This window comes from Scyliorhinus torazame, chromosome 1 (genome assembly GCF_047496885.1).
Source record: "Scyliorhinus torazame isolate Kashiwa2021f chromosome 1, sScyTor2.1, whole genome shotgun sequence".
In the NCBI taxonomy this organism is placed as follows: Eukaryota; Metazoa; Chordata; class Chondrichthyes; order Carcharhiniformes; family Scyliorhinidae; genus Scyliorhinus; species Scyliorhinus torazame.
Genome location: NC_092707.1, coordinates 315,213,589 through 315,239,030, shown reverse-complemented (window position 1 = coordinate 315,239,030; position 25,442 = coordinate 315,213,589). Strand labels below are relative to the sequence as shown.

Below are 25,442 nucleotides of genomic sequence, written 5' to 3'. Positions count from 1 at the left end.
TCTTGTTAACTCCCATGTGCACAAGGTGTACTCCCGAATAGATTTCTTTGTGTTGGATAAAACGTTCTTGGCAGGGGTGGTAGATGTCGAGTATTTGGCAATAGTAGTGTCGGACCATGTCCCGCACTGGGTGGGTTTATGGGTGAGCAAAGGGAGGGCCTAGCGCCCGCAATGGATGCTGGATGTGGGACTGTTGGGTGAGGAAGAGGTGTGTGTGCGGGTCAGGAAGGCCATCCGGGGTATGTAGAGATTAATGATATGGGGGAGGTGTCGGCAGGTACGGTTTGGGAGGCACTGAAGGCAGTGGTCAGCGGGGATTTTTTTTTTCCGGGACACAGGCAGAAGGAGGAGCGGGTGGAGACAGAAAGGCTACTGGACGAAATCCTGCAGGTGGACAGGAGATATGCAGAGGCCCCGGAGGAAGGGCTGTTAAAGGAACGCCAGAGGTTGCAAATGGAATTCGGGCTGTTAACCACGGGTAATGTGGCAGGGTAGTTGAGAAGGATGAGAGGGGCGGTATTTGAGTATGAGGAGAAAGCGAACAGGATGTTAGCGCACCAGTTGAGGAAGCAGGAGGTGGCGAGAGAGATTGGGAAAGTGAAGGACAGAGGTGGAAATACGGTCTTTGACCTGGCGGGGGTAAGTGAGGTGATAAGGGAGTTTTATAGCAAATTGCACAAGTCGGAACCCCCAGCCGGGGAAGAAGGGATGCGGCGGTTTCTGGGAGTGTTGGAATTCCCGAAGGTTGATGAGGAGCTGGTGGAGGAAAAGGGTGCCCCAATTTGGCTTGTGGAAGTAGTAGAGGGGTTGGAGGCGATCCAATCGGGTAAGGCCCCGGGACCAGACAGGTACTCGGTGGAATTTTATAAGAAGTTCTCGGGGGTGTTGGGACCGCAGTTGGTTAGGGTCTTTAATGAAGCAAAGGAGTTGGGAGTGCTTCCCCCGACGTTGTCACAGGCGTCGATCACCCTCAATTTAAAGCGGGATAAGGACCCGTGAAACTTATCACCCTGCTAAATGTGGATGCCAAACTATTGGTGAAGATCCTGGCCATTAGGATCAAAGACTGCGTCCCAGAGGTAATAGGGGAGGACCACACGGGGTTCGTTAAGTGGCGGCACCTGGCGACCAACATTAGGAGGTCGCCAGGCGCCAACATTGCTTCATGTAATTATGATGCCTCCAGAGGAGCGCGAGGTTGAGGTGGTGGTGGCCATGGACGCAGAGAAGGGCCTTTGATCGGGTGGAGTGGGAGGTCCTGGGGTGGTTTGGGTTTGGGCAGGGAATTGTGGACTGGGTTCGGTTGCTGTACCAGGCGCCGGTGGGGGGGCGAGCATGCGGACGAATTCGGTGAGATCAGATTACTTCAGGTTACACCGGGCGACGAGGCAGGGATGTCCACTTTCCCCTCTGTTGTTTGCCTTGGCTATAGAGCCGTTGGCATTGACATTGAGAATGTCGAGGGTCTGGCAGGGGATAGTCCCCGGGGGGTGGGGGGAGTGGAACACAGGGTCTCACTGTACGCGGACGATCTACTTCTGCACATATTGGACTCGCGGAGGGGAATTGGAGGGATTATGGAGATAATAGAGGAATTCGGCCGGTTTTCGGGATACATATTGAATATCGGTAAGAGTGAGGTCTTTGCGATCCAGGCGAGGGGGAAGGAGAAGAGATTGGGTTAGATGCCGTTCAAGGTGGTGGGAGGGAGCTTTCGATATTTGGGTATTCAGGTGGCGTGGGAGTGGGAGCAGCTGAATTTGGGTTGGTTGGTAGACCAGATGTCCTTCACTTTCGGAGGTGAGACTTTCGGAGGTGGGACTCGCTCCCATTGCCATTGGTGGGATGGGTACAGAGAGTAAAATTGATGTCCTCCCAAGGTTTTTGTTTTTCAGAGCCTCCCAATTTTTATGCCAAAGTGAATGCAGTGATCTCGGGATTTGTTTGGGCGGGTAAAACCCCGCGGATGAAGAAGATGCTGCTGGGAGAAGCTGCTGGCTCTTCCGAATTTCATTAATTACGACTGGGTGGCAAATATTGCGATGGTCAGGATGTGGGTAGTGGGGGAGTAGGTCGGTTTGGGAACGGATGGAGGCAGCATCATGTAAGGACACGAGCTTGGGGGCATTGATAGCGGCACCTCTGCCGTTCTCGCCGGCTCGGTACTCCACAAGCCCAGTAGTAGTGGCAGCCCTGAGGGTGTGGGAACAGTGGAGGCAGCACATGGGGTTAGAGGGAGCATCGGCGTGGGCACCGATGTGTGATAACCACCGGTTCGCTCCGGGGAGGGGGCTGGACGGGGGGTTTTGGATGTGGCAGCGGGCAGGGATCGAGAGATGTGGCGATCTCTTTATTGATGAGAGTTTCCCGAGCTTGGAGGAGGAGTTTGAGTTGCCAGATGGGAATGGGTTCCGGTATCTGCAGGTGAGGGATTTTGTGCGGAGGCACTATTCGACCTTCCCGCAGCTGCCGCACCGGGGACTGCAGGATAAGGTGGTGTTGAGAACAGGAGGAGGAGAGGGGAATGTCTCAGAGATGTATAAGGAGCTGATGGAGTGGGATGGAGCTCCAATAGGGGAGGTGAAGAGAAACTGGGAAGATGAGCTGGGTGGGGAGTTGGAGGCCAGGTTATGGGAGGAGGCCCTGAGGAGAATTAATGCATCCTCATCGTGCGCCAGGCTCAGCCTTATACAGTTTAAGATGGTCCACAGGGCACACATGACTGCGGCCCGGATGAGCAGGTTCTTTGTGGAGGTGGAGGATAGGTGTGGGCGCTGCGCGGGGTGTCCTGCGAACCATGTCCGAGGCTGAGGGGTGTCTGGCAAGGATTTGCTGACGTCATGACAGAGGTCTTACAAGTGAGGGTGGTGCCGAGTCCAGAGGTGGCGATCTTTGGTATGTCAGAAGACCCGGGAGCCCAATGGGTGAGCAAGGCCGACGTCCTGGCCTTTGCCTCCCGGGTGGCCAGGAGACGGATCTTTCTAGGATGGAAGGACTCGGGAAACCCCAAAGTCGGGGGTATGGGTTAACGACATGGCGGGGACTTGAGAAAATGAAATTTGCCTTGAGGGGTTCATTGCTGGGGTTTGCTCGGAGGTGGCAGCCATTCATCAACTTCTATGAGAAAGATTAAGCTGTCAGCAGGGGGGAGGGGGGGAAGGGAAGGCATGGGAGAGATAGTACGGGCAGGAGAACCAACGGAGGGGTGGCTGGGGAAGGTGGCACTGTTTGTGTAAGCCATGTTGGCTGGGGTTTGTGCTCGGGGAGGGTTTGTTGGTTATATTGTTGTGTTTTAGTTTTTGTTGAAAAGTGTTAAAATTATAAATGCCTCAACAAAATATTTTTGAGAAAAAAATAAATTGTGCTTGTGTGTACATCAGGTGACCTTTGGCTGTGATGCCCTTACAATGGGCGGCACGGTTGCACAGTGGTTAGAACTGTTGCTTCACAGCACCAGGGTTCCAGGTTCGATTCCCGGTTTGGGTCACTGTCTGTGCAGAGTCTGCACGTTCTTCCCGTGTCAGCGTGTGTTTTTTTCCAGGTGCTCTGGTTTCCTCCCACAAGTCCCCAAAGATGTGCTGTTAGGTGAATTGGACATTCTGAATTCTCCCTCGTGTGTACCCGTACATGCGCCAGAATGTGGTGTCTAGGGGTTTTCCACAGTAACTTCATTGCATTGTTAATGTAAGCCTACTTGTGATAATAAAGATTATTATTATTGAATAGTCTGACATCACATACATTTTTGTTTACGTATGACGAATGCTGCCTTGGGCGAGGTATCAAATCATGCACACGAACCATATCCCTGCATGAACTAATTGTCCTTATCTTCAACCCCAACTTTTTTCTTGCATGTAACCAATGCTCGCAGTCACAACTATGGTTTCAGAGTGTAAATAAATAATATCTTAGATAGTTAATTATATCAAAATTGTAATAGAAATTGGATCTTAAAAAATATTGTTTGAACACAAAATGCAAGATCAATACTTTTCCAATCCTATTGCAACAAAAACATTAATTCTGCATTTTTCTAGGGTATGACAGTGATGTTGCAAGAGAGAAATCCATCGATTACACAACCAAGATCTATGCAGTTAGTATCAGGGAGATGTCAGGCACAAAGCCACATCTTCAACCAAAAGAAGTCTCAACAGAAGAAAGGTACATTATTGATATGATTGCTCTGAAAATACTCTTTATTAGCAGTACTGATTACAGCTTATTAAAGCCAATGAGCTTTCTCATTGTTTTTGTTAGTTTGGTTTAGGTATTTATTTTACTCATCTTAGTGCTGAATTTCATAAAAATGTACATCTGTATTTTGCATAGAAAACATAAGAGTATAAGTTTTTTTTAAAAATAATTTTTATTAAAGGTTTTCATAAAATATCAATAACAAAATGAGAAAGAAAAAAGAACCCAACAGGGTTAAGTACAAAACACAATCTAAAAAGGCAACCCCCCAAACCCCTCCACCCCCCCCCCCCCCCCCGTACATAAATAATAAATTAACATTAACACCCCGACTGAACACAACAGGTGGAGACACCCCCTCAGACCCTCCAGTGTAAATAACATACACAAAAATAAAGTAAACCCCCCCCCCCGAGCTGCTGCTGCCATTGACCAATGTCTATTGTTCTGCCAGAAAGTCTAAGAACGGTTGCCACCGCCTAAAGAACCCTTGTACCGACCCTCTCAAGGCGAATTTCACCCTCTCCAATTTAATGAACCCTGCCATATCGCTGATCCAGGATTCCACGCTTGGGGGCCTCGCATCTTTCCACTGAAGGAGAATCCTTCGCCGGGCTACCAGGGACGCAAAGGCCAGAATTCCGGCCTCTTTCGCCTCCTGCACTCCCGGCTCCTCTGCCACCCCAAATATTGCGAGCCCCCAGCCCGGTCTGACCCTGGATCCTATCACCCTCGACACCATCCTCGCTACGCCCTTCCAAAATTCCTCCAGCGCTGGGCATGCCCAGAACATATGGGTGTGATTTGCTGGGCTCCCTGAGCACCTAACACACCTGTCCTCACCCCCAAAGAACCGGCTCATCCTTGTCCCGGTCATTTGTGCCTTGTGCAGCACCTTAAACTATATGAGGCTGAGCCTCGCGCATGAAGAGGAAGAATTCACCCTCCCTAGGGCATCTGCCCACGTCCCCTCTTCGATCTCCTCCCCCAACTCCTCCAACCACTTACCTTTCAACTCCACCACCGAGGCCTCCTCCTCCTACTGCATCACCTGGTACGTTTCCGAGATCTTCCCCACTCTCACCCCCCCACCCCCCGAGAGCACCCTGTCCTGTACTGTGTGTGGCAGTAGCCGCGGGAATTCCACCACCTGCCATCTGGCAAACGCCCTTACCTGTAAGTACCTGAAGGTGTTCCCCGGGGGGAGCCCGTACTTCTCCTCCAGCTCACCCAAGCTCGCGAACTTCCCGTCCACAAACAGGTCCCCCAACTTTCGTATCCCTGCCCTGTGCCACCCCGAAAACCCTCCACCTGTTCTTGCTGGGGCGAACCGGTGGTTCCCCCGTAATGGGGTCCACGCCGAGGCCCCAACTTCCCCCCTATGCCGCCTCCACTGCCCCCACATTTTGAGGGCCGCCACCACCACCGGGCTCGTGGTATACCTCCTTGGAGGGAGCGGCAGCGGCACCATTGCCAGCGCCCCCAGACGCGTACCCACACAGGACGCCGTCTCCAGCCTCTTCCATGCAGCCCCCTCCCCCTCCATCACCCACTTGCGCACCATCGTCGCATTGGCGGCCCAGTAGTTGGGCAGCGCCAGCCCCCCCCATCTCTGCTCCGCTCCAGGAACACCCTTCTCACCCTCGGAGTCCCTCGCGCCCACACAAACCCCATTATACTCCTGTTAACCCGCCTGAAAAAGCCTTCGGGATAAACACGGGAAGACACTGGAACAGGAACAGAAACCTTGGGAGCACCGTCATCTTGATTGACTGCACCCTACCCGCCAAGGACAGCGGCAACGCGTCCCACCTCTTGAACTCCTCCTCCATTTGCTCCACCAGCCTTGTAATGTTAAGCCTATGCAGGGCCCCCCAGCTCCTGGCCACCTGGACCGCCAAATATCTGAAGCTCCTCTCCGCCCTTTTTAGTGGGAGCTCGCCAATCCCCCTTTCCTGGTCCCCTAGCTGAACTACGAACAGCTCGCTCTTCCCCAGATTGAGCTTGTACCCCGAAAAGTCCCCAAATTCCCTAAGGATCCTCATTACCTCTGGCATTCCTCCCACCGGGTCCGCCACATACAGCAGCAGGTCGTCCGCATAAAGCGACACCCTATGCTCCTCCCCACCCCGCACCAACCCCCTCCAGTTCCTCGACTCTCTCAGTGCCATAGCCAGGGGTTCAATCGCCAGTGCGAAGAGCAGGGGGGACAGGGGACACCCCTGTCTCGTCCCTCGCTGCAACCGAAAGTACTTGGACCTCCTCCTATTTGTGGCCACACTCGCCATCGGGACCTCATACAACAGCCTAACCCACCTGACAAACCCCTCCCCAAACCCAAACCACTTCAGCACCTCCCACAGTTACCCCCACTCTACCCTATCGAAGGCTTTCTCAGCGTCCATCGCCACCACTATCTCCGCCTCCCCCTCCCTCGCCGGCATCATGATAACGTTCAAAAGCCTCCGCACATTTGCGTTCAACTGTCTCCCCTTCACAAACCCCGTCTGGTCTTCATGGATGATCTGCGGCACACAATCCTCAATCCTCGTGGCTAAGACCTTCGCCAGCACCTTGGCATTTACATTTAGCAAGGAAATCGGTCTGTAAGACCCACATTGCAGGGGATCCTTGTCCCGCTTCAGGATCAAGGAGATCAGTGCCCGGGACATCGTCGGGGGTGAAGCCCCCCCTCCCTTGCCTCATTAAAGGTCCTAACTAACAGCGGGCCCAATAGGTCCATATATTTTTTCCAGAGTTCGAACGGGAAACCGTCCGGCCGCGGTGCCTTCCCCGCCTGCATGCTGCCTATCCCTTTGATCAGCTCCTCCAGCCCAATCGGGGGCCCCCAGTCCCGCCACCAGTCCCTCTTCCACCTTTGGAAACCTCAATTGGTCCAGGAAACGGCCCATCCCTCCCTCCTCCCGTAGGGACTCGAATCGGTACAATTCCTCGTAGAAGTCCCTGAAGACCCCATTGATGCCAACCCCACTCCGCACCACGCTCCCTCCCCTGTCCTTAACTCCCCCGATCTCGCTAGCTGCGTCCCGCTTCTGAAGCTGATGCGCCAGCATCTGACTTGCCTTTTCCCCATACTCGTAGACCGCCCCCTGGGCCTTCCTCCTCTGCACCTCCGCCTTCCTGGTGGTCACCAGGTCGAATTCGGCCTGGAGGCTGCGCCTCTTCCTCAACAATCCTTCCTCAGGCTCTTCCGCATACCTCCTGTCTACCCTCACCATCTCCCCCACCAGCCTCTCCCTCTCCCCCCGCTCCCTCCGCTCCTTGTCGGCCCTAATGGAGATCAGCTCTCCCCTCACCCACCGCCTTCAGTGCCTCCCATACCATCCCCACTCAGACCACCCCGTTGTCGTTGGTCTCCAAGTACCTCTCTATACTTCCTCGGACCCGCTCGCTCACCTCCTCGTACGCCAACAGCCCCACCTCCAAGCGCCACAGCGGGCGCTGGTCCCTCTCCTCCCCCATCTCCAAGTCCACCCAATGCGGGGCGTAGTCCGAAATGGCTATTGCCGAATACTCGGTGACCTCTACTCTCGCTATCAGCGCCCTACTCAAAATGAAAAAGTCGATTCGAGAATAAGCCTTATGGACATGTGAGAAGAATGAAAATTCTCTAGCCCCCGGCCAATCTCCAAGGGTCCACCCCTCCCATTTGGTCCATAAATCCCCTCAACTCTCTAGCCGCCGCCGGCTTCCTACCCGTCCTAGACCTGGAGCGATCCAGTGCCGGATCCAACACCGTGTTAAAGTCTCCCCCCATTATCAGGCCCCCCACTTCCAAGTCTGGGATCCGACCCAACATACGCCGCATAAAACCCGCATCGTCCCAGTTCGGAGCATACACATTGACCAGTACCACCCTCTCTCCCTGCAACTTACCACTTACCATTATGTACCTACCGCCATTATCTGCCACAATGCTCGACGCCTCGAATGACACCTTCTTTCCCACCAAGATCGCCACCCCTCGATTTTTGGCATCTAGCCCCGAGTGAAACACCTGACCTACCCACCCTTTCCTCAGTCTTACCTGGTCTGCCACCTTCAGGTGTGTCTCCTGGAGCATAACCACATCCGCCTTAAGCCCCTTCAGGTGCGCGAACACACGGGCCCGCTTAACCGGCCCATTCAGTCCCCTTACATTCAAGGTTATCAGCCGGATCAGGGGGCTACCCGCCCCCTCCCCCGCCGACTAGCCATGACCCCTCCTCGGCCAGCCACGCGCCCGCACCCCACACCCGGCCCGTTCCCCACAGCGGCATACCCCCGTCTTGACCCCCCCCCCACTCGCTCCAGCTCCTCCTTGACCTTAGCAGCACCAACTCGATTTCCCCCCCCAGCTAGGACCCATCCTAGCTGGTTTACTCCCCCTCCTCCCATTGCACTTCTGTAAGTCAGCTGACTCCTGCTGACCCCTGCCACTCCCGCCTCCCCTTCGACTCCTCCCACTGTGTGGCACACCCTCCTCTCCCGCTCCCCATCGACAGGCTCTCCCCCTCCCCCCTCCGTTCTAAGCGCGGGAAACAATCCACGCTTCCCCACCCCGGCCCCGCCCCCCCAGTCTTCGGCGAGGGAAAAAAGCCCGCGCTCTCCACCTACCAGGCCCCGCCACCAACCAAAACAGTGCCCAACCCGCCCCTTCCACCCTCCCCAGCCCGAAAGAGAAAAACACTGAAAAAAAGAAACCCAAAACAATGCAAAGACCCCCCCCCCCCCCCCCCCCCCCCGCAAACTAAAAATAGGCATAACATATCCACCGCAGTCGCCAATCGCCCATCCCGACCCTCAGTCTGTGTCCAGCTTCTCGGCCTGAACAAACGCCCACGCCTCCTCCGGAGACTCAAAATAATGGTGCCGGTCCTTGTAGCTAACCCTCAGTCGCGCCGGCTGCAACATGCCAAACTTCACCCCCTTCCTGTGCAGCACCGCCTTCGCTCGATTGTACCCGGCCCTCCTCTTCGCCACCTCCGCACTCCAGTCCTGGTATATCCGAACCTCCGCGTTCTCCCACCTGCTGCTCCTCTCCTTCTTGGCCCACCTGAGCACACACTCCTGATCGACGAACCGATGGAACCGCCCGCGGAGGCTCGTTAGACTTGGGCCTCCTCGCCAACACTCTATGGGCCCCTTCCAACTCCAGGGGCCCCTGGAAGGACCCCGCTCCCATCAGCGAGTTCAACATGGTGACCACATATGCCCCCACGTCCAGCCCCTCCGGGAGGCCCAGAATCCGCAGATTCTTCTGCCTCGACCGATTTTCCATCTCCTCGAACCGCTCCTGCCATTTCTTGTGGAGCGCCTCCACCGCCTTCGCTCGATTGTATCCGGCCCTCCTCTTCGCCACCTCCGCACTCCAGTCCTGGTATATTCGAAACTCTGCATTCTCCCACCTGCTGCTCCTCTCCTTCTTGGCCCACGTGAGCACACACTCCCGATCGACGAACCGATGGAACCGCACCAGCACCGCCCGCAGAGGCTCGTTAGCCTTGGGCCTCCTCGCCAACACTCTATCTGCCCCTTCCAGCTCCAGGGGCCCCTGGAAGGACCCCGCTCCCATCAGCCCCTCCGGGAGGCCCAGAATCCGCAGATTCTTCCGCCTCGACCGATTCACCATCTCCTCGAACCGCTCCTGCCATTTCTTGTGGAGCGCCTCGTGCGCCTCCACCTTTACCGCCAGGCCTAAGATCTCATCCTCATTGTCAGAGAGCTTTTGTCGAGCCTCTCTGATCGCCATCCCCTGGGCCGTCTGTGTCTCCAGCAGCTTATCAATAGAAGCCTTCATCGGCTCTAGCAGGTCCGTTTGAATCTCTCTGAGGCAGCGCTGGATACCCTCCTGTTGCTCCTCCACCCACTGCCTCCACGCTGCCTGGTCTCCGCCCGCCGCCATTTTGTCCTTCTTCCCTCCCTTCTTCTGTTCCACCACCACCTTTTTTGTCGCCCCGCTCCTAGTTAAAGCCATATACTGACGGGGAGCTTTTATTAACTCCTTCCCACACCGGGAAACGTCACAAAAGTGCCCTTGGGGAACCTGAAAAGAGCCCAAAAGTCAGTTTTTGCGGGAGCCGCCGAATGTGCGACTTAGCTCCGCATAGCCGCAACCGGAAGTCTCGAGAGGGAATCCTTTTGGCAGTGTTCACTTCACCAATCTGCCCCCAAAAGTCTGTGAAAACTCCTGAAAATGGTCTGAGAGTAAGTTCCAGACGGGAGCTGCCGAATGCGCGACCTACTTCTCCATGGCCGCCACCGGAAGCCTCGTCCCCGCTTCTTCAATGGCCTTGGTAGATTTCTTCACAGTTGTTCCCTCTGCTGCTAGAATTCACCTTTATTCGAGGCCCTCAAGTCAGGTTGCAGCTTTAAGCTTGCCCTTCCCCCGCCTGCATGCTGGAAGAGGCTTTTGTCTATTCCTGCAGCTCAAGCCAAATCTTTTACTGTTTCTGCCGGGTCTGGTAACCAAAAGATATAACATTCCTGGGGGACACTGTCAGGGGAATGTTACAGTCTTCTTCCCACACCGGGAAATGTCAAACAAATGCCGTGGGGGCCCTGTAAAAGAGCCCAAAAGTCCATTCCAAGCGGGAGCTATCGAATATGTGACCTAGCTCTGCATAGCCGCACCCGGAAGTCCTTAGAGTATAAGTTAAATAACACATTTTGTTTGAACATTTGTAGAATATAAATAATAACAGTATTAAACCTTAATCATTCTGTGTCACTTCAGGTATATAAGCAAGGTTCTTCCTTTTATAGAATCATAGAATCTCTACAGTGCAGGAGGAGGCCATTTGGTCCATCGACTCTGGACCAATCCTTGGAAAGAGTACCCTACCGAGGCCCACACCCAGACCCTATCTTCATAACCCTGTAACCCCCACCTAACCTTTTAGACACTAAGGGGCAATTTAGCGTGGCCAATCTACCTAACCTGCACATCTTTGGACTGTGGGAGGAAGAAGTTACCATTCCATCTTGCTTGCACTGACGTGTAACAAAGTTCAAGGTCACAACTGACACTGACCCTGCATGTGCCAGTCCTATGCTGTTTGATAGCTATAAGTATTCTTGGATCAGTTGGCAGAACTTGACACTGCCTTTCTGCCAGCCAAGACACTTCAGGAGACAAATCTCCATTTCAAGATTTTTAGAAATGCTTGATGCCTTTCCCACTTTACGCTTATTTTTAGAACAAAGAGCAAAGAAAAATTACAGCACAGGAACAGGCCTTTCGGTACTCCAAACCTGTGCCGATCCAGATCCTCTATCTAAAACTGTCGCCTATTTTCAAAGGATTTGTATCCCTTTGCTCCCTGCCCATTCATGTATCTGTCTAGATACATCTTAAATGACGCTATCGTGCCCACCTCAACTACCTTCACCGGCAATGCGTTCCAGGCACCCACCACCCTCTGTGTAAAGAACTTTCCACGTATATCTCCCTGAAACTTTTCCCCTCTCACCTTAAACTCGTGACCCCTAGTAATTGAGTCCCCCACTCTGGGGGGGAAAAAGCTTCTTGCTATCCACCTTGTCTATACCTCTCATGATTTTGTAGACCTCAATGAGGTCCCCCCTCAACCTCCATCTTACTAATGAAAATAATCCTAATCTACTCAACCTCTCTTCATAGCTAGCGCCCTCCATACCAGGCAACATCCTGGTGAACCTCCTCTGCACCCTCTCCAAAGCATCCACATCCTTTTGGTAATGTGGCGACCAGAACTGTATGCAGTATTTCAAATGTGGCCGAACCAAAGTCTTACACAACTGTAACATGACCTGCCAACTCTTGTACTCAATACCCCTTCTGATGAAGGAAAGCATGCCGTATGCTTTCTTGACCACTCTATCGACCTGCACAGACACCTTCAGGGTACAATGGACCTGAACACCCATATCCCTCTGTATATCAATTTTCCACAGGGCATTTTCATTTGCCTTATAGTTCGCTCTTGAATTGGATCTTCCAAAATGCATCACCTCGCATTTGCCCGGATTGAACTCCATCTGCCATTTCTCCGCCCAACTCTCCAATCTATCTATATTCTGCTGTATTCTCTGAAAGTCCCCTTCACTATCTTAGTGTCTTCTGCAAGCTTGCTAATCAAACTACCTATACCTTCCTTCAGATCATTTATGTATATCACAAACAACATGGTCCCAGCACGGATCCCTGTGGAACACCACTGGTCACAGTTCTCCATTTTGAGAAACTCCCTTCCACTACTACTCTCTGTCTCCTGTTGCCCTGCCAGTTCTTTATCCATCTAGCTACTACACCCTGGACCCCATGAGACTTCACTTTCTCCATCAGCCTACCATGGGGAACCTTATCAAACACCTCACTGAAGTCCATGTATATGACATCTCCAGCAATCAACTTTGTCACTTCCTCAAAGAATTTTATTAAGTTGGTAAGACATGACCTTCCCTGCACAAAACCATGTTGCCTGTCACTGATAAGCCCATTTTCTTCCAAATGGGAATAGATCCTATCCCTCAGTATCTTCTCCAACAGCTTCCCTACCACTGACGTCAGGCTCACCGGTCTATAATTACCTGGATTATCCCTGCTACCCTTCTTAAACAAGGGGACAACATTAGCAATTCTCCAGTCCTCCGGTACCTCACCTGTGTTCAAGGATGCTGCAAAGATATCTGTTAAGGCCCTCACTTCCCTCAGTAACCTGGGATAGATCCTATCCGGACCTGGGGACTTGTCCACCTTAATGCCTTTTAGAATACCCAACACATCCTCCCTCCTTATGCCGACTTGACCTAGAGTAATCAAACATCTATCCCTAACCTCAACATCCATCATGTCCCTCTCCTCAGTGAATACCGATGCAAAGTACTTGTTAAGAATCTCACCCATTTTCTCTGACTCCATGCATAACTTTCCTCCTTTGTCCTTGAGTGGGCCAATCTTTTCTCTAGTTACCCTCTTGCTCCTTGTATATGAATAAAAGGCTTTGGAATTTTCCTCAACCCTGTTTGTTCAAGATATTTCATGACCCCTTTTAGTCCTCTTGATTCCTCGTTTCAGATTTCACATTCCCGATATTCTTCCAAAGCTTCGTCTGTCTTCAGTCGCCGAGACCTTTTGTATGTTTCCTTTTTCCTCTTAGTTAGTCTCACAATTTCACCTGTCATCCATGGTTCCCTAATCTTGCCATTTCTATCCCTAATTTTCACAGGGACATGTCTGTCCTGCACTCTAATCAACCTCTCTTTAAAAGCCTCCCACATATCAAATGTGGATTTACCTTCAAACAGCTGCTCCCAATCCACATTCCCCAGCTCCTGCCGAATTTTGGTACAGTTGACCTTCCCCCAGTTTAGCACTCTTCCTTTAGGACCACTCTCGTCTTTGTCCATGAGTATTCTAAGACTTAGGGAATAGTGATCACTATTCCCAAAGTAATCCCCTACTGAAACTTCAACAACATGGCCGGGTTCATTCCCCAAAACCAGGTCCAGTATGGCCCCTTCCCGAGTTGGACTATTTACATACTGCTCTAGAAAACCCACCTGAATGCTCCTTACAAATTCTGCTCCATCTAGACCTCTAACACTAAGTGTATCCCAGTCAATGTTGAGAAAATTAAAATCTCCTATGACCACCACCACCCTGTTGCCCCTACATCTTTCCATAATCTGTTTACATATTTGTACCTCTCTCTCACGCCCGCTGTTGGGAGGTCTGTAGTACAGCCTTAAAAACATTGTTACCACACCCTTCCTATTTCTGAGCTCTGCCCATATCGCCTCACTGCTCGAGTCCTCCATAGTGCCCTCCTTCAGCACAGATGTGATATCCTCTCTGACTAGTAATGCAACTCCTCCACTCCTTTTACCTCCCTCTCTATCCCGCCTGAAGCATCGATATCCTGGGATATTTAGTTGCCAATCATGCCCATCCCTCAACCAAGTCTCAGTAACAGCAATAACATCATACTCCCAGGAACTAATCCAAACCCTAAGTTCATCTGCCTTACCTACTACACTTCTTGCATTAAAACAAATGCACCTCAGACCACCAGTCCCTTTGCGTTCATCATCATCTGCTCTCTGCCTACTCTTCCCCTTAGTCACGCTGACTTCATGATCTAGTTCCTTACAGGCTTTAGTTACTACCACCTTACTGTCCACTAACCTCCTCAATTGGTTCCCATCCCCCTGCCACATTAGTTTAAACCCTCCCCAACAGAGTTAGCAAAAGTACCCCCAAGGACATTGGTTCCAATCCGGCCCAGATGTAGACCATCCAATTTGTAGCAGTCCCACCTACCCCAGAACCGGCCCCAATGTCCCAAAAATCTGAACCCCTCCCTCCTGCACCATCTCTCAAGCCACGCATTCATCCTGTCTATTCTTTCATTTCTACTCTGACTACCACGTGGCACTGGTAGCAATCCTGAGATTACTACCTCTGAGGTCCGACTTTTTAACTTGGCTCCTAACTCCCTAAATTCTGCTTGTAGGACCTCATCCCGTTTTTTTTACCTGTATCATTGTGCCTATATGAAAATGAAATGAAAATTGCTTATTGTCACAAGTAGGCTTCAATGAAGTTACTGTGAAAAGCCCCTAGTCGCCACATTCCGGCGCCTGTTTGGGAGGCTGTTACGGGAATTGAACCGTGCTGCTGGACTACCTTGGTCTGCTTTCAAAGCCAGCAATTTAGCCCTGTGCTAAACAGCCCCATGACAACTGGCTGTTCACCCTCCCCCTTCAGAATGTTCTGCAGCCTATCTGAGACATCCTTGACCCATGCACCTAGGAGGCAACACACCATTCGTGAGTCTCGTTTTCGACCGCCTATCTACTCCCCTTACAATTGAATCCTCTATGACTATAGCCCTTCCACTCTTTTCCTGCCCTTCTGTACAGCAGAGCCAGCCACGGTGGCATGAACCTGGCTACTGCTGCCTTCCTGGTGAGCCATCTCCCCCAACAATATCCAAAACGGTATACCTGTTTTGGAGGGAGATGACCACAGGGGACACCTGCACTGCCTTCCTGCTTTTTCTCTGCCTTTTGGTCACCCATTCCCTTTCTCCCTCAGCAATCCTAATCTGCGGTGTGACCAATTCGCTAAACGTGCTATCCACCAACCTCTTCAGCATCGCGGATGCTCCAAAGTGAGTCCATCCACAGCTCCAGAGCCGTCATGCGGTCTAACAAGAGCTGCAGCTGGACACACTTCCCGCACATGAAGGAGTCAGGGATATCAGCCATGTCCCTGAGCTCCCACATTGAGCAAGAGGAACATAACACGGGTCTGAGATCTCCTGCCTTTTTTAATCTTAAGCTTAACTTAGTCCAACTATAATATCAAATAATAGATAAATGAAAAAGGAAAAAAAAAAATTGTTACCAATCACACGATAAACAGAAATAGAAATAGAAAAACCTTACCTTATCAACACACCACAGTCTTTTTTTTGGTTATGGGAGAAGGGCGGGTGGGAGACACTACACGTGTAGTGTCTCGGATTCAGCCGCTGCCCAAATATATCAGTTCACTCACCTTCCCAGAGAACAATTCAACCGCTCCCACTCAGCTCCTCCCTCTCAACGATCCTGGAAGGTAAGTTTTTAAAAAGGGAAACTTACCTTCCCGACAGCCCCCTGGTTACTGCTCTCGCTGCTACCGCTGAAAAACTGAAGGCCGCTTCTCCTGTAAGGCAAGTTTTTAAAACGGGAAACTTACCTTCGAACATAGAACATTACAGCGCAGTACAGGCCCTTTGGCCCTCGATGTTGCGCCGACCAGTGAAACCACTCTAAAGCCCATCTACACTATTCCCTTATCGTCCATATGTCTATCCAATGATCATTTGAATGCCCTTAGTGTTGGCGAGTCCACAGGCAGGGCATTCCACGCCCTTGCTACTCTCTGAGTAAAGAACCTACCTCTGACATCTGTCTTATATGTATCTCCCATCAATTTTAAGCTATGTCCCCTCATGCTAGACATCACAATCCGAGGAAAAAGGCGCTCACTGTCCACCCTATCCAATCCTCTGATCATCTTGTATGCCTCAATTAAGTCACCTCTTAACCTTCTTCTCTCTTATGAAAACAGCCTCAAGTCCCTCAGCCTTTCCTCATAAGATCTTCCCTCCAGGCAACATTCTGGTAAATCTCCTCTGCACCCTTTCCAATGCTTCCACATCCTTCCTATATTGCGGCGACCAGAATTGCATGCAATACTCCAAATGCGGCCGCACCAGAGTTTTGTACAGCTGCAACATGACCTCATGGCTCCGAAACTCAATCCCTCTACCAATAAAAGCTAACACACCGTACGCCTTCTTAGCAACCCTCTCAACCTGGGTGGCAACTTTCAGGGATCTATGTACATGGACACCGAGATCTCTCTGCTCATCCACACTGCCAAGAATCTTACCATTAGCCCAGTACTCTGTCTTCCTGTTATTCCTTCCAAAATGAATCACCTCACACTTTTCTGCATTAAACCCCATTTGCCACCTCTCAGCCCAGCGCTACAGCTTATCTATGTCCCTCTGTAACTTGTAACATCCTTCCACACTGTCCACAACTCCACCGACTTTAATGTCATCTGCAAATTTACTCACCCATCCTTCTACGCCCTCCTCCAGGTCATTTATGAAAATGACCATCAGCAGTGGCCCCAAAACAGATCCTTGTGGTACACCACTAGTAACTGGACTCCAGTCTGAACATTTCCCATCAACCACCACCCTTTGTCTTCTTCCAGCTAGCCAATTTCTGATCCAAACTAAATCACCCTGAATCCCATGCCTCCATATTTTCTGCAGTAGCCTACCGTGGGGAACCTTATCTAACGCTTTACTGAAATCCATATACACCACATCAACTGCTTTACCCTCATCCACGTGTTTGGTCACCTTCTCAAAGAACTCAATAAGGTTTGTGACAGCCCCCTGGTTACTGCTCTTGCTGCTACCGCTGAAAAACTGAAGGCCGCTTCTCCTGTAAGGTAAGTTTTTAAAACGGGAAACTTACCTTCCTGACAGCCCCCTGGTTACCGCTACCGCTGAAAAACTGAAGGCTGCAAGAAGTAGCAAGCATATTTTTTAAAAGTTCTGGAAAAGACAGTTCCAAATATATTTTTTTTTTCCTAGATTCTGGATGGAAAAATCATCCTGAGTTCCTTTTAGTATAATTGTTACTTAGCGATTTCTGTTGGAAATTATGCTTGTGTGAAAATCAGATGGCCTTTGGCTGTGATGCCCTCTCAGTTGAATAATCTGACATCATGCATATCCTTGGTTATGCATGATGAATGATGTATTGGGTGAGGTACCAAATCATGCACGTAAAACCATTTCATTACACAAATTGGCACTTGCAAAAGGAAAGAGGAGATAATTTAAAAATGCATGCTAGTTGTATAAAGAAAGTATAAGGTAGTGTCATATATTTTGATTTTTGAAAAAAATTGAAAAAAATCAATATTCCCAGACATTGTATAAAAATGACTTTAAATGTTTTCCAACAAAATAGATTTAAGTAGTCTTGGAAGAATTTTGTCCATGGTAATTAGAAGGTAATCATTTTCTGTTTTATTTTGCTGCTTAAATGAATTGACAGTATTTTTAATGAAAAAGTTTTAAGGTCAGTTACTAAATCACTCTTTTGCTGTGATGTGATTTAAAATATACTTAGCTGAATATTTTTTCCATTGTTGCATTTGAATTCTATTCAAAGAGCACCCATCACAACAAATCTGTCTACTCTTTTTGATATGACTGTTTTGTTGAATGGACTACTTAGAATGGAATACTATACAGTAGTATGTGAAAGTAATGCAGTGGTTAACCCCTTTACTGCATGCTATAGAATATTGGATATCAGTAAAGTTCATAGTTTTCTACATTTAGATTCTGTCTATGCTGCTGCTTCTGTTGTTCTTCAATCAGGATTCAAATTCGTCTGCTGACCACATTTTGAGTGATAATATTTCAGTTATTATACTGCATGAATACAACCCTCTGACATTTGCAATATAAAACAGTACTCAATGAATAAAGTGATGGGGTCATATCCAAGTAGAAGATCTACATTAATTTGTTTTTCTGCACTGATATAGAATAAACCATATTTCATCTGCATGTATCAAAATTCCAACATTTAATTTCACAAAATTCAAAAGAATTTCAAGTGTCAGCTACATCAATGTCAAATTTTAATACTTACGAACATAGTAATAATGCCATCAAACTATCTTGTAATGTGGCCAAAGCACCCTGATTAAAATGTTGGCATCTGACTCCTGCAGACGCAGGTATGAATACTACGAGCACCAGCTAACACTATACCCAAACTGTCTTGCCTACCTGACTGAATAAGGTTGTGTGAGGATGAATAAGATAAATAAAATGGTACAAATTGTCTTCCTAATCTGTTTAGTAATATAATCAGAGTGTGAATTTACTGCTTGAAAAGCAACAAACCTGTTAATACCCTCAATTACTATGCAATTATTTTAAAGTCTTGAACAGCTGGTAAGAAACACTTAACATTGTATTATGTTTTAACTTGCTTTCCTTTGGAGGCAGGGAATTGTCAAGTAAGTATAATGTATGCATTTATTAAATAAAAGCACATGTATTAATGTCATAAAAATGTTCCATGTGTAACAATATGTATTGTATGCGTCCTGGTTTTGACATTGAGTATTAAGTGCTTTCAGGTTTTGAATAACTTTTAAAGTTTGTGTATAATGTTACGATTTCCACATTGGCCGATGACGTTTAAAAAAAGAAATTCAAACTTCTAGTTGATAACTGAAAGAATGACACAAGATCTCACATTCTAAAACATTTATTGTAACAAATGACCAAAGGTGCTATTGATTACATGAAATTTAATTTTTGTATGCAACCTATACCTTAAACCAGTGTTCTTCAAACTTTTTTTCCGGGCACCCATTTTTACCAACCGGCCAACCTTCGCGACCCACGCCGGCCGACCTTCGCGACCCACGCCGGCCGACCTTCGCGACCCACGCCGGCCGACCTTCGCGACCCACGCCGGCCGACCTTCGCGACCCACGCTGGCCGACCTTCGCGACCCACGCCGGCCGACCTTCGCGACCCACGCCGGCCGACCTTCGCGACCCACGCCGGCCGACCTTCGCGACCCACGCCGGCCGACCTTCGCGACCCACGCCGGCCGACCTTCGCGACCCACGCCGGCCGACCTTCGCGACCCACGCCGGCCGACCTTCGCGACCCACGCCGGCCGACCTTCGCGACCCACGCCGGCCGACCTTCGCGACCCACGCCGGCCGACCTTCGCGACCCACGCCGGCCGACCTTCGCGACCCACGCCGGCCGACCTTCGCGACCCACGCCGGCCGACCTTCGCGACCCACGCCGGCCGACCTTCGCGACCCACGCCGGCCGACCTTCGCGACACACGCCGGCTGACCTTCGCGACCCACGCCGGCCGACCTGAGCGACCCACCATTTTCTCTTACCTTGTTTGCTGCTGATAAAAATGGAGGAAATGGTTTTGGGTCCCTTTGGCCCTCGTACACGCTCCTCCAATGAAACCTGTTGGATGAAGGCGAAGCCTACCGGTGTCGGAAAGTATGGAGTCTCCATCTGTCCAAAGTTCTGCATTTTTTCCCGTAAAAGTTTATTAAATAAAAGCCCCCGGAACTTGTAAAAAAAAAGAATGAAATCAATGAAAAAAAAATTAACTGAATAAAATAAATGAATAAAATGAATAAACCCGCCCCCCGAACTTGTAAAACAAAAAATGAATAAAATAAATGAAAAAAATAAACCCCCCCCCCCCCCCCCCGCCAAACTTGTAAAACAAAAAGCTGCGACCGTTTAAAAAAATAGCGGCCACACTGCGCATGCGCGCCCGATCATCAGCACGCATGCGCATAGTTTTGCGCATGTGCGCCAATGATCATATGCGCAATGTGGCAAATTTTTTTTACATGTTCGCGGCCATTTTAAAGGCTGCTTGCAGCCAGCGTTATTAAAAGCCGGCTGCTGCGCGGGGATTTGTGCGATCGGGAGCGCCGCGAAGGACGGCTCCGCGACCCTCCCGACACCTGCCTGCGACCCACCCACGGGTCGCGCCCTTGAGTTTGAAGAACTACAGAAAGGGTCATTCATTTCTATACCTATCACACATCGTACTTTCCATGCAATTATAGTTCTTATAGAATCATAGAATTTCCAATGGAGAAGGAGGCCAATCGGCCCATCAAGTCTGCACCGGCCCTTGGAAAGAACGCTCTGCCCAAGCCCACACCTCCACCCTATCCCCGTAACTCCACCCCACCTTTTTGGACACTAAGGGCAATTTAGCATGGCCAATCCTCCAAACTTGCACATCTTTGGACTGTGGGAGGAAACCGGAGCACCCAGAGGAAACCCATGCAGACACGAGGAGAACATGCAGAATCCACACAGAGAGTGACCCAAGCCGGGAATTGAACCTGGGACGCGACCCTGGAGCTGTGAAGCAACTGTGCTAACCACTGTGCTGCCATGCAGCCCCAGAGATTCAAGACCATAAGATTTAGGAGCCGAATTAGGCCAATCGGCCCATCAAGTCTGCTCCACCATTCAATCATGGCAGTTGTGTTTCTCATAGCAAACAGACTATAGCTTCAATTCCCATATCCCTATTTTATTGAGTAGTAAGTTTGAGTGGCCGTCTCCAGATGCCTTCCTCAGTGTTTGGAGAGTTCCTTAAATCCACCACCAGCAGTAAAGCATAGAACATAGAACAATACAGCGCAGTACAGGCCCTTCGGCCCACGATGTTGCACCGAAACAAAAGCCATCTAACCTACACTATGCCATTATCATCCATATATTTATCCAATAAACTTTTAAATGCCCTCAATGTTGGCGAGTTCACTACTGTAGCAGGTAGGGCATTCCACGGCCTCACTACTCTTTGCGTAAAGAACCTACCTCTGACCTCTGTCCTATATCTATTACCCCTCAGTTTAAAGTTAAGTCCCCTCGTGCCAGCCATTTCCATCCGCGGGAGAAGGCTCTCACTGTCCACCCTATCCAACCCCCTGATCATTTTGTATGCCTCTATTAAGTCTCCTCTTAACCTTCTTCTCTCCAACGAAAACACCCTCAAGTCCATCAGCCTTTCCTCATAAGATTTTCCCTCCATACCAGGCAACATCCTGGTAAATCTCCTCTGCACCCGCTCCAAAGCCTCCACGTCCTTCCTATAATGCGGCGAACAGAACTGTACGCAATACTCCAAATGCGGCCGTACCAGAGTTCTGTACAGCTGCAACATGACCTCCCGACTCCGGAACTCAATCCCTCTACCAGTAAAGGCCAACACTCCATAGGCCTTCTTCACAACCCTATCAACCTGGGTGGCAACTTTCAGGGAACTATGTACATGGACACCTAGATCCCTCTGCTCATCCACACTTTCAAGAACTTTACCATTAGCCAAATATTCCGCATTCCTGTTATTCCTTCCAAAGTGAATCACCTCACACTTCTCTACATTAAACTCCATTTGCCACCTCTCAGCCCAGCTCTGCAGCTTATCTATATCCCTCTGTAACCTGCTACATCCTTCCACACTATCGACAACACCACCGACTTTAGTATCGTCTGCAAATTTACTCACCCACCCTTCTGCGCCTTCCTCTAGGTCATTGATAAAAATGACAAACAGCAACGGCCCCAGAACAGATCCTTGTGGTACTCCGCTTGTGACTGTACTCCATTCTGAACATTTCCCATCAACCACCACCCTCTGTCTTCTTTCAGCTAGCCAATTTCTGATCCACATCTCTAAATCACCCTCAATCCCCAGCCTCCGTATTTTCTGCAATAGCCTACCGTGGGGAACCTTATCAAATGCTTTGCTGAAATCCATATACACCACATCAACTGCTCTACCCTCATCTACCTGTTCAGTCACCTTCTCAAAGAACTCAATAAGGTTTGTGAGGCATGACCTACCCTTCACAAAGCCATGCTGACTATCCCTGATCATATTATTCCTATCTAGATGATTATAAATCTTGTCTCTTATAATCCCCTCCAAGACTTTACCTACTACAGACGTGAGGCTCACCGGTCTATAGTTGCCGGGGTTGTCTCTGCTCCCCTTTTTGAACAAAGGGACCACATTTGCTGTCCTCCAGTCCTCTGGCACTATTCCTGTAGCCAATGATGACATAAAAATCAAAGCCAAAGGTCCAGCAATCTCTTCCCTGGCCTCCCAGAGAATCCTAGGATAAATCCCATCAGGTCCCGGGGACTTATCTATTTTCAGCCTGTCCAGAATTGCCAACACCTCTTCCCTACGTACCTCAATGCCATCTATTCTATTAGCCTGGGGCTCAGCATTCTCCTCCACAACATTATCTTTTTCCTGAGTGAATACTGACGAAAAATATTCATTTAGTATCTCGCCTATCTCTTCAGACTCCACACACAATTTCCCATCCCTGTCCTTGACTGGTCCTACTCTTTCCCTAGTCATTCGCTTATTCCTGACATACCTATAGAAAGCTTTTGGGTTTTCCTTGATCCTTCCTGCCAAATACTTCTCATGTCCCCTCCTTACTCGTCTTAGCTCTCTCTTTAGATCCTTCCTCGCTACCTTGTAACTATCCATCGCCCCAACTGAAACTTCACACCTCATCTTCACATAGGCCTCCTTCTTCCTCTTAACAAGAGATTCCACTTCCTTGGTAAACCACGGTTCCCTCGCTCGACGCCTTCCTCCCTGCCTGATCGGTACATACTTATCAAGAACACGCAGTAGCTGATCCTTGAACAAGCCCCACTTATCCAGTGTGCCCAACACTTGCAGCCTACTTCTCCACCTTATCCCCCCCAAGTCACGTCTAATGGCATCATAATTGCCCTTCCCCCAGCTATAACTCTTGCCCTGCGGTGTATACTTATCCCTTTCCATCATTAACGTAAACGTCACCGAATTGTGGTCATTGTCCCCAAAGTGCTCTTCCACCTCCAAATCCAACACCTGGCCTGGTTCATTACCCAAAACCAAATCCAACGTGGCCTCGCCTCTTGTTGGCCTGTCAACATATTGTTTCAGGAAACCCTCCTGCACACACTACAAAAAACGACCCATCTATTGTACTCGAACTATATCTTTTCCAGTCAATATGTGGAAAGTTAAAGTCTCCCATAATAACTACCCTGTTACTTTCGCTCTTATCCAGAATCATCTTCGCCATCCTTTTCTCTACGTCCCTAGAACTATTAGGAGGCCTGTAAAAAAACTCCCAACAGGGTGACCTCTCCTTTCCTGTTTCTAACTTCAGCCCATACTACCTCGGAAGAAGAGTCCCCATCTAGCATCCTCTCCGCCACCGTAATACTGCTCTTGACTAGCAGCGCCACACCTCCCCCTCTTTTGCCTCCTTCTCTGAGCTTACTAAAACACCTAAACCCCGGAACCTGCAACATCCATTCCTGTCCCTGCTCTATCCATGTCTCCGAAATGGCCACAACATCGAAGTCCCAGGTACCAACCCATGCTGCCAGTTCCCCTACCTTGTTTCGTATACTCCTGGCATTGAAGTAGACACACTTCAAACCACCTACCTGAACACTGGCCCCCTCCTGCGACGTCAAATCTGTGCTCCTGACCTCTATACTCTCATTCTCCCTTACCCTAAAACTACAATCCGGGTTCCCATGCCCCTGCTGCATTAGTTTAAACCCCCCCAAAGAGCACTAACAAATCTCCCCCCCAGGATATTTGTGCCCCTCAGGTTCAAATGTAGACCATCCTGTCTGTAGAGGTCCCACCTTCCCCAGAAAGAGCCCCAGTTATCCAGAAATCTGAATCCCTCCTGCCTGCACCATCCCTGTAGCCACGTGTTTAAATGCTCTCTCTCCCTATTCCTCATCTCACTATCACGTGGCACGGGCAACAACCCAGAGATAACAACTCTGTTTGTTCTAGTTCTGAGCTTCCATCCTAGCTCCCTGAAAGCCTGCCTGACATCCTTGTCCCCTTTCCTACCTATGTCGTTAGTGCCAATGTGGACCACGACTTGGGGCTGCTCCCCCTCCCCCCTAAGGACCCGGAAAACACGATCCGAGACATCACGTACCCTTGCACCTGGGAGGCAACATACCAAACGTGAGTCTCTCACGCTCCCACAAAATCTCCTATCTGTGCCCCTGACTATAGAGCCCCCAATTACTAATGCTCTGCTCCTCTCCCCCCTTCCCTTCTGAGCAACAGGGACAGACTCCATGCCAGAGGCCCGTACCCCATGGCTTACCCCTGGTAAGTCCCCCCCCCCACAAGTATCCAAAGCGGTATACTTGTTTCTCAGGGGAACGACCGCAGGGGATCCCTGCACTGACTGCTTTTTCCAAGCCCCTCTTACAGTTACCCACCTATCTCCAATCTTTGGTGTAACTAATTCCCTGAAGCTGCTATCTTTATCATAGATTATCATAGAATTTACAGTGCAGAAGGAGGCCATTCGGCCCATCGAGTCTGCACCGGCTCTTGGAAAGAGCACCCTACCCAAGGTCAACACCTCCACCCTATCCCCATAACCCAGTAACCCCACCCAACACTACGGGCAATTTTGGACACTAAGGGCAATTTATCATGGCCAATCCACCTAACCTGCACATCTTTGGACTGTGGGAGGAAACCGGAGCACCCGGAGGAAACCCACACACACACGGGGAGGATGTGCAGACTCCGCACAGACAGTGACCCAAGCTGGAATCGAACCTGGGACCCTGGAGCTGTGAAGCAATTGTGCTATCCACAAGGCTACCGTGCTGTCCCAATCTATGACCCCTTCTGCCTCCCGAATGATCCGAAGTTCTTCCAACTCCAGCTCCAGTTCCCTAACTCGGTCTTGGAGGAGCTGGAGATGGCAGCACTTCCTGCAGGTAAAATCAGCAGGGACACTAACTGCATCCCTCACCTCAAACATCCTGCAGGAGGAACATTGCACTCCCTTCCCTGTCATTCCTCTAACTTTCTACCAAGATCTGGCTGACAACTAAATTAAATTTTTTATAAAAAATAATAATAATATAATAAAATATGGTACTTACCTCAGACCAATGGGTTTTATTATTAGGTTAGAGGAGGAGGGCGGGTGGGAGACACTACACGTGTAGTGTCTCGGGTTTCCTCTCCACCAGAATTTATTGGTGAGGGTCTTCCCAGACGTCCGCGGGTCGACT

At 49.9% G+C, this 25,442-nt stretch overlaps 1 protein-coding gene across 2 annotated transcripts in view; it reads left to right on the top strand.

Moving 5' to 3' along the window:
* LOC140424335 (echinoderm microtubule-associated protein-like 6) overlaps positions 1–25,442 on the top strand; it is a 755,202-nt gene that overhangs the window by 562,816 nt on the left and 166,944 nt on the right. For both annotated transcript variants that reach the window (XM_072507857.1, XM_072507856.1), the window contains one exon: positions 4,041–4,167. In XM_072507857.1, coding sequence (XP_072363958.1) covers positions 4,041–4,167 — 127 coding nt within the window. The remainder of the gene's footprint in view (positions 1–4,040; positions 4,168–25,442) is intronic.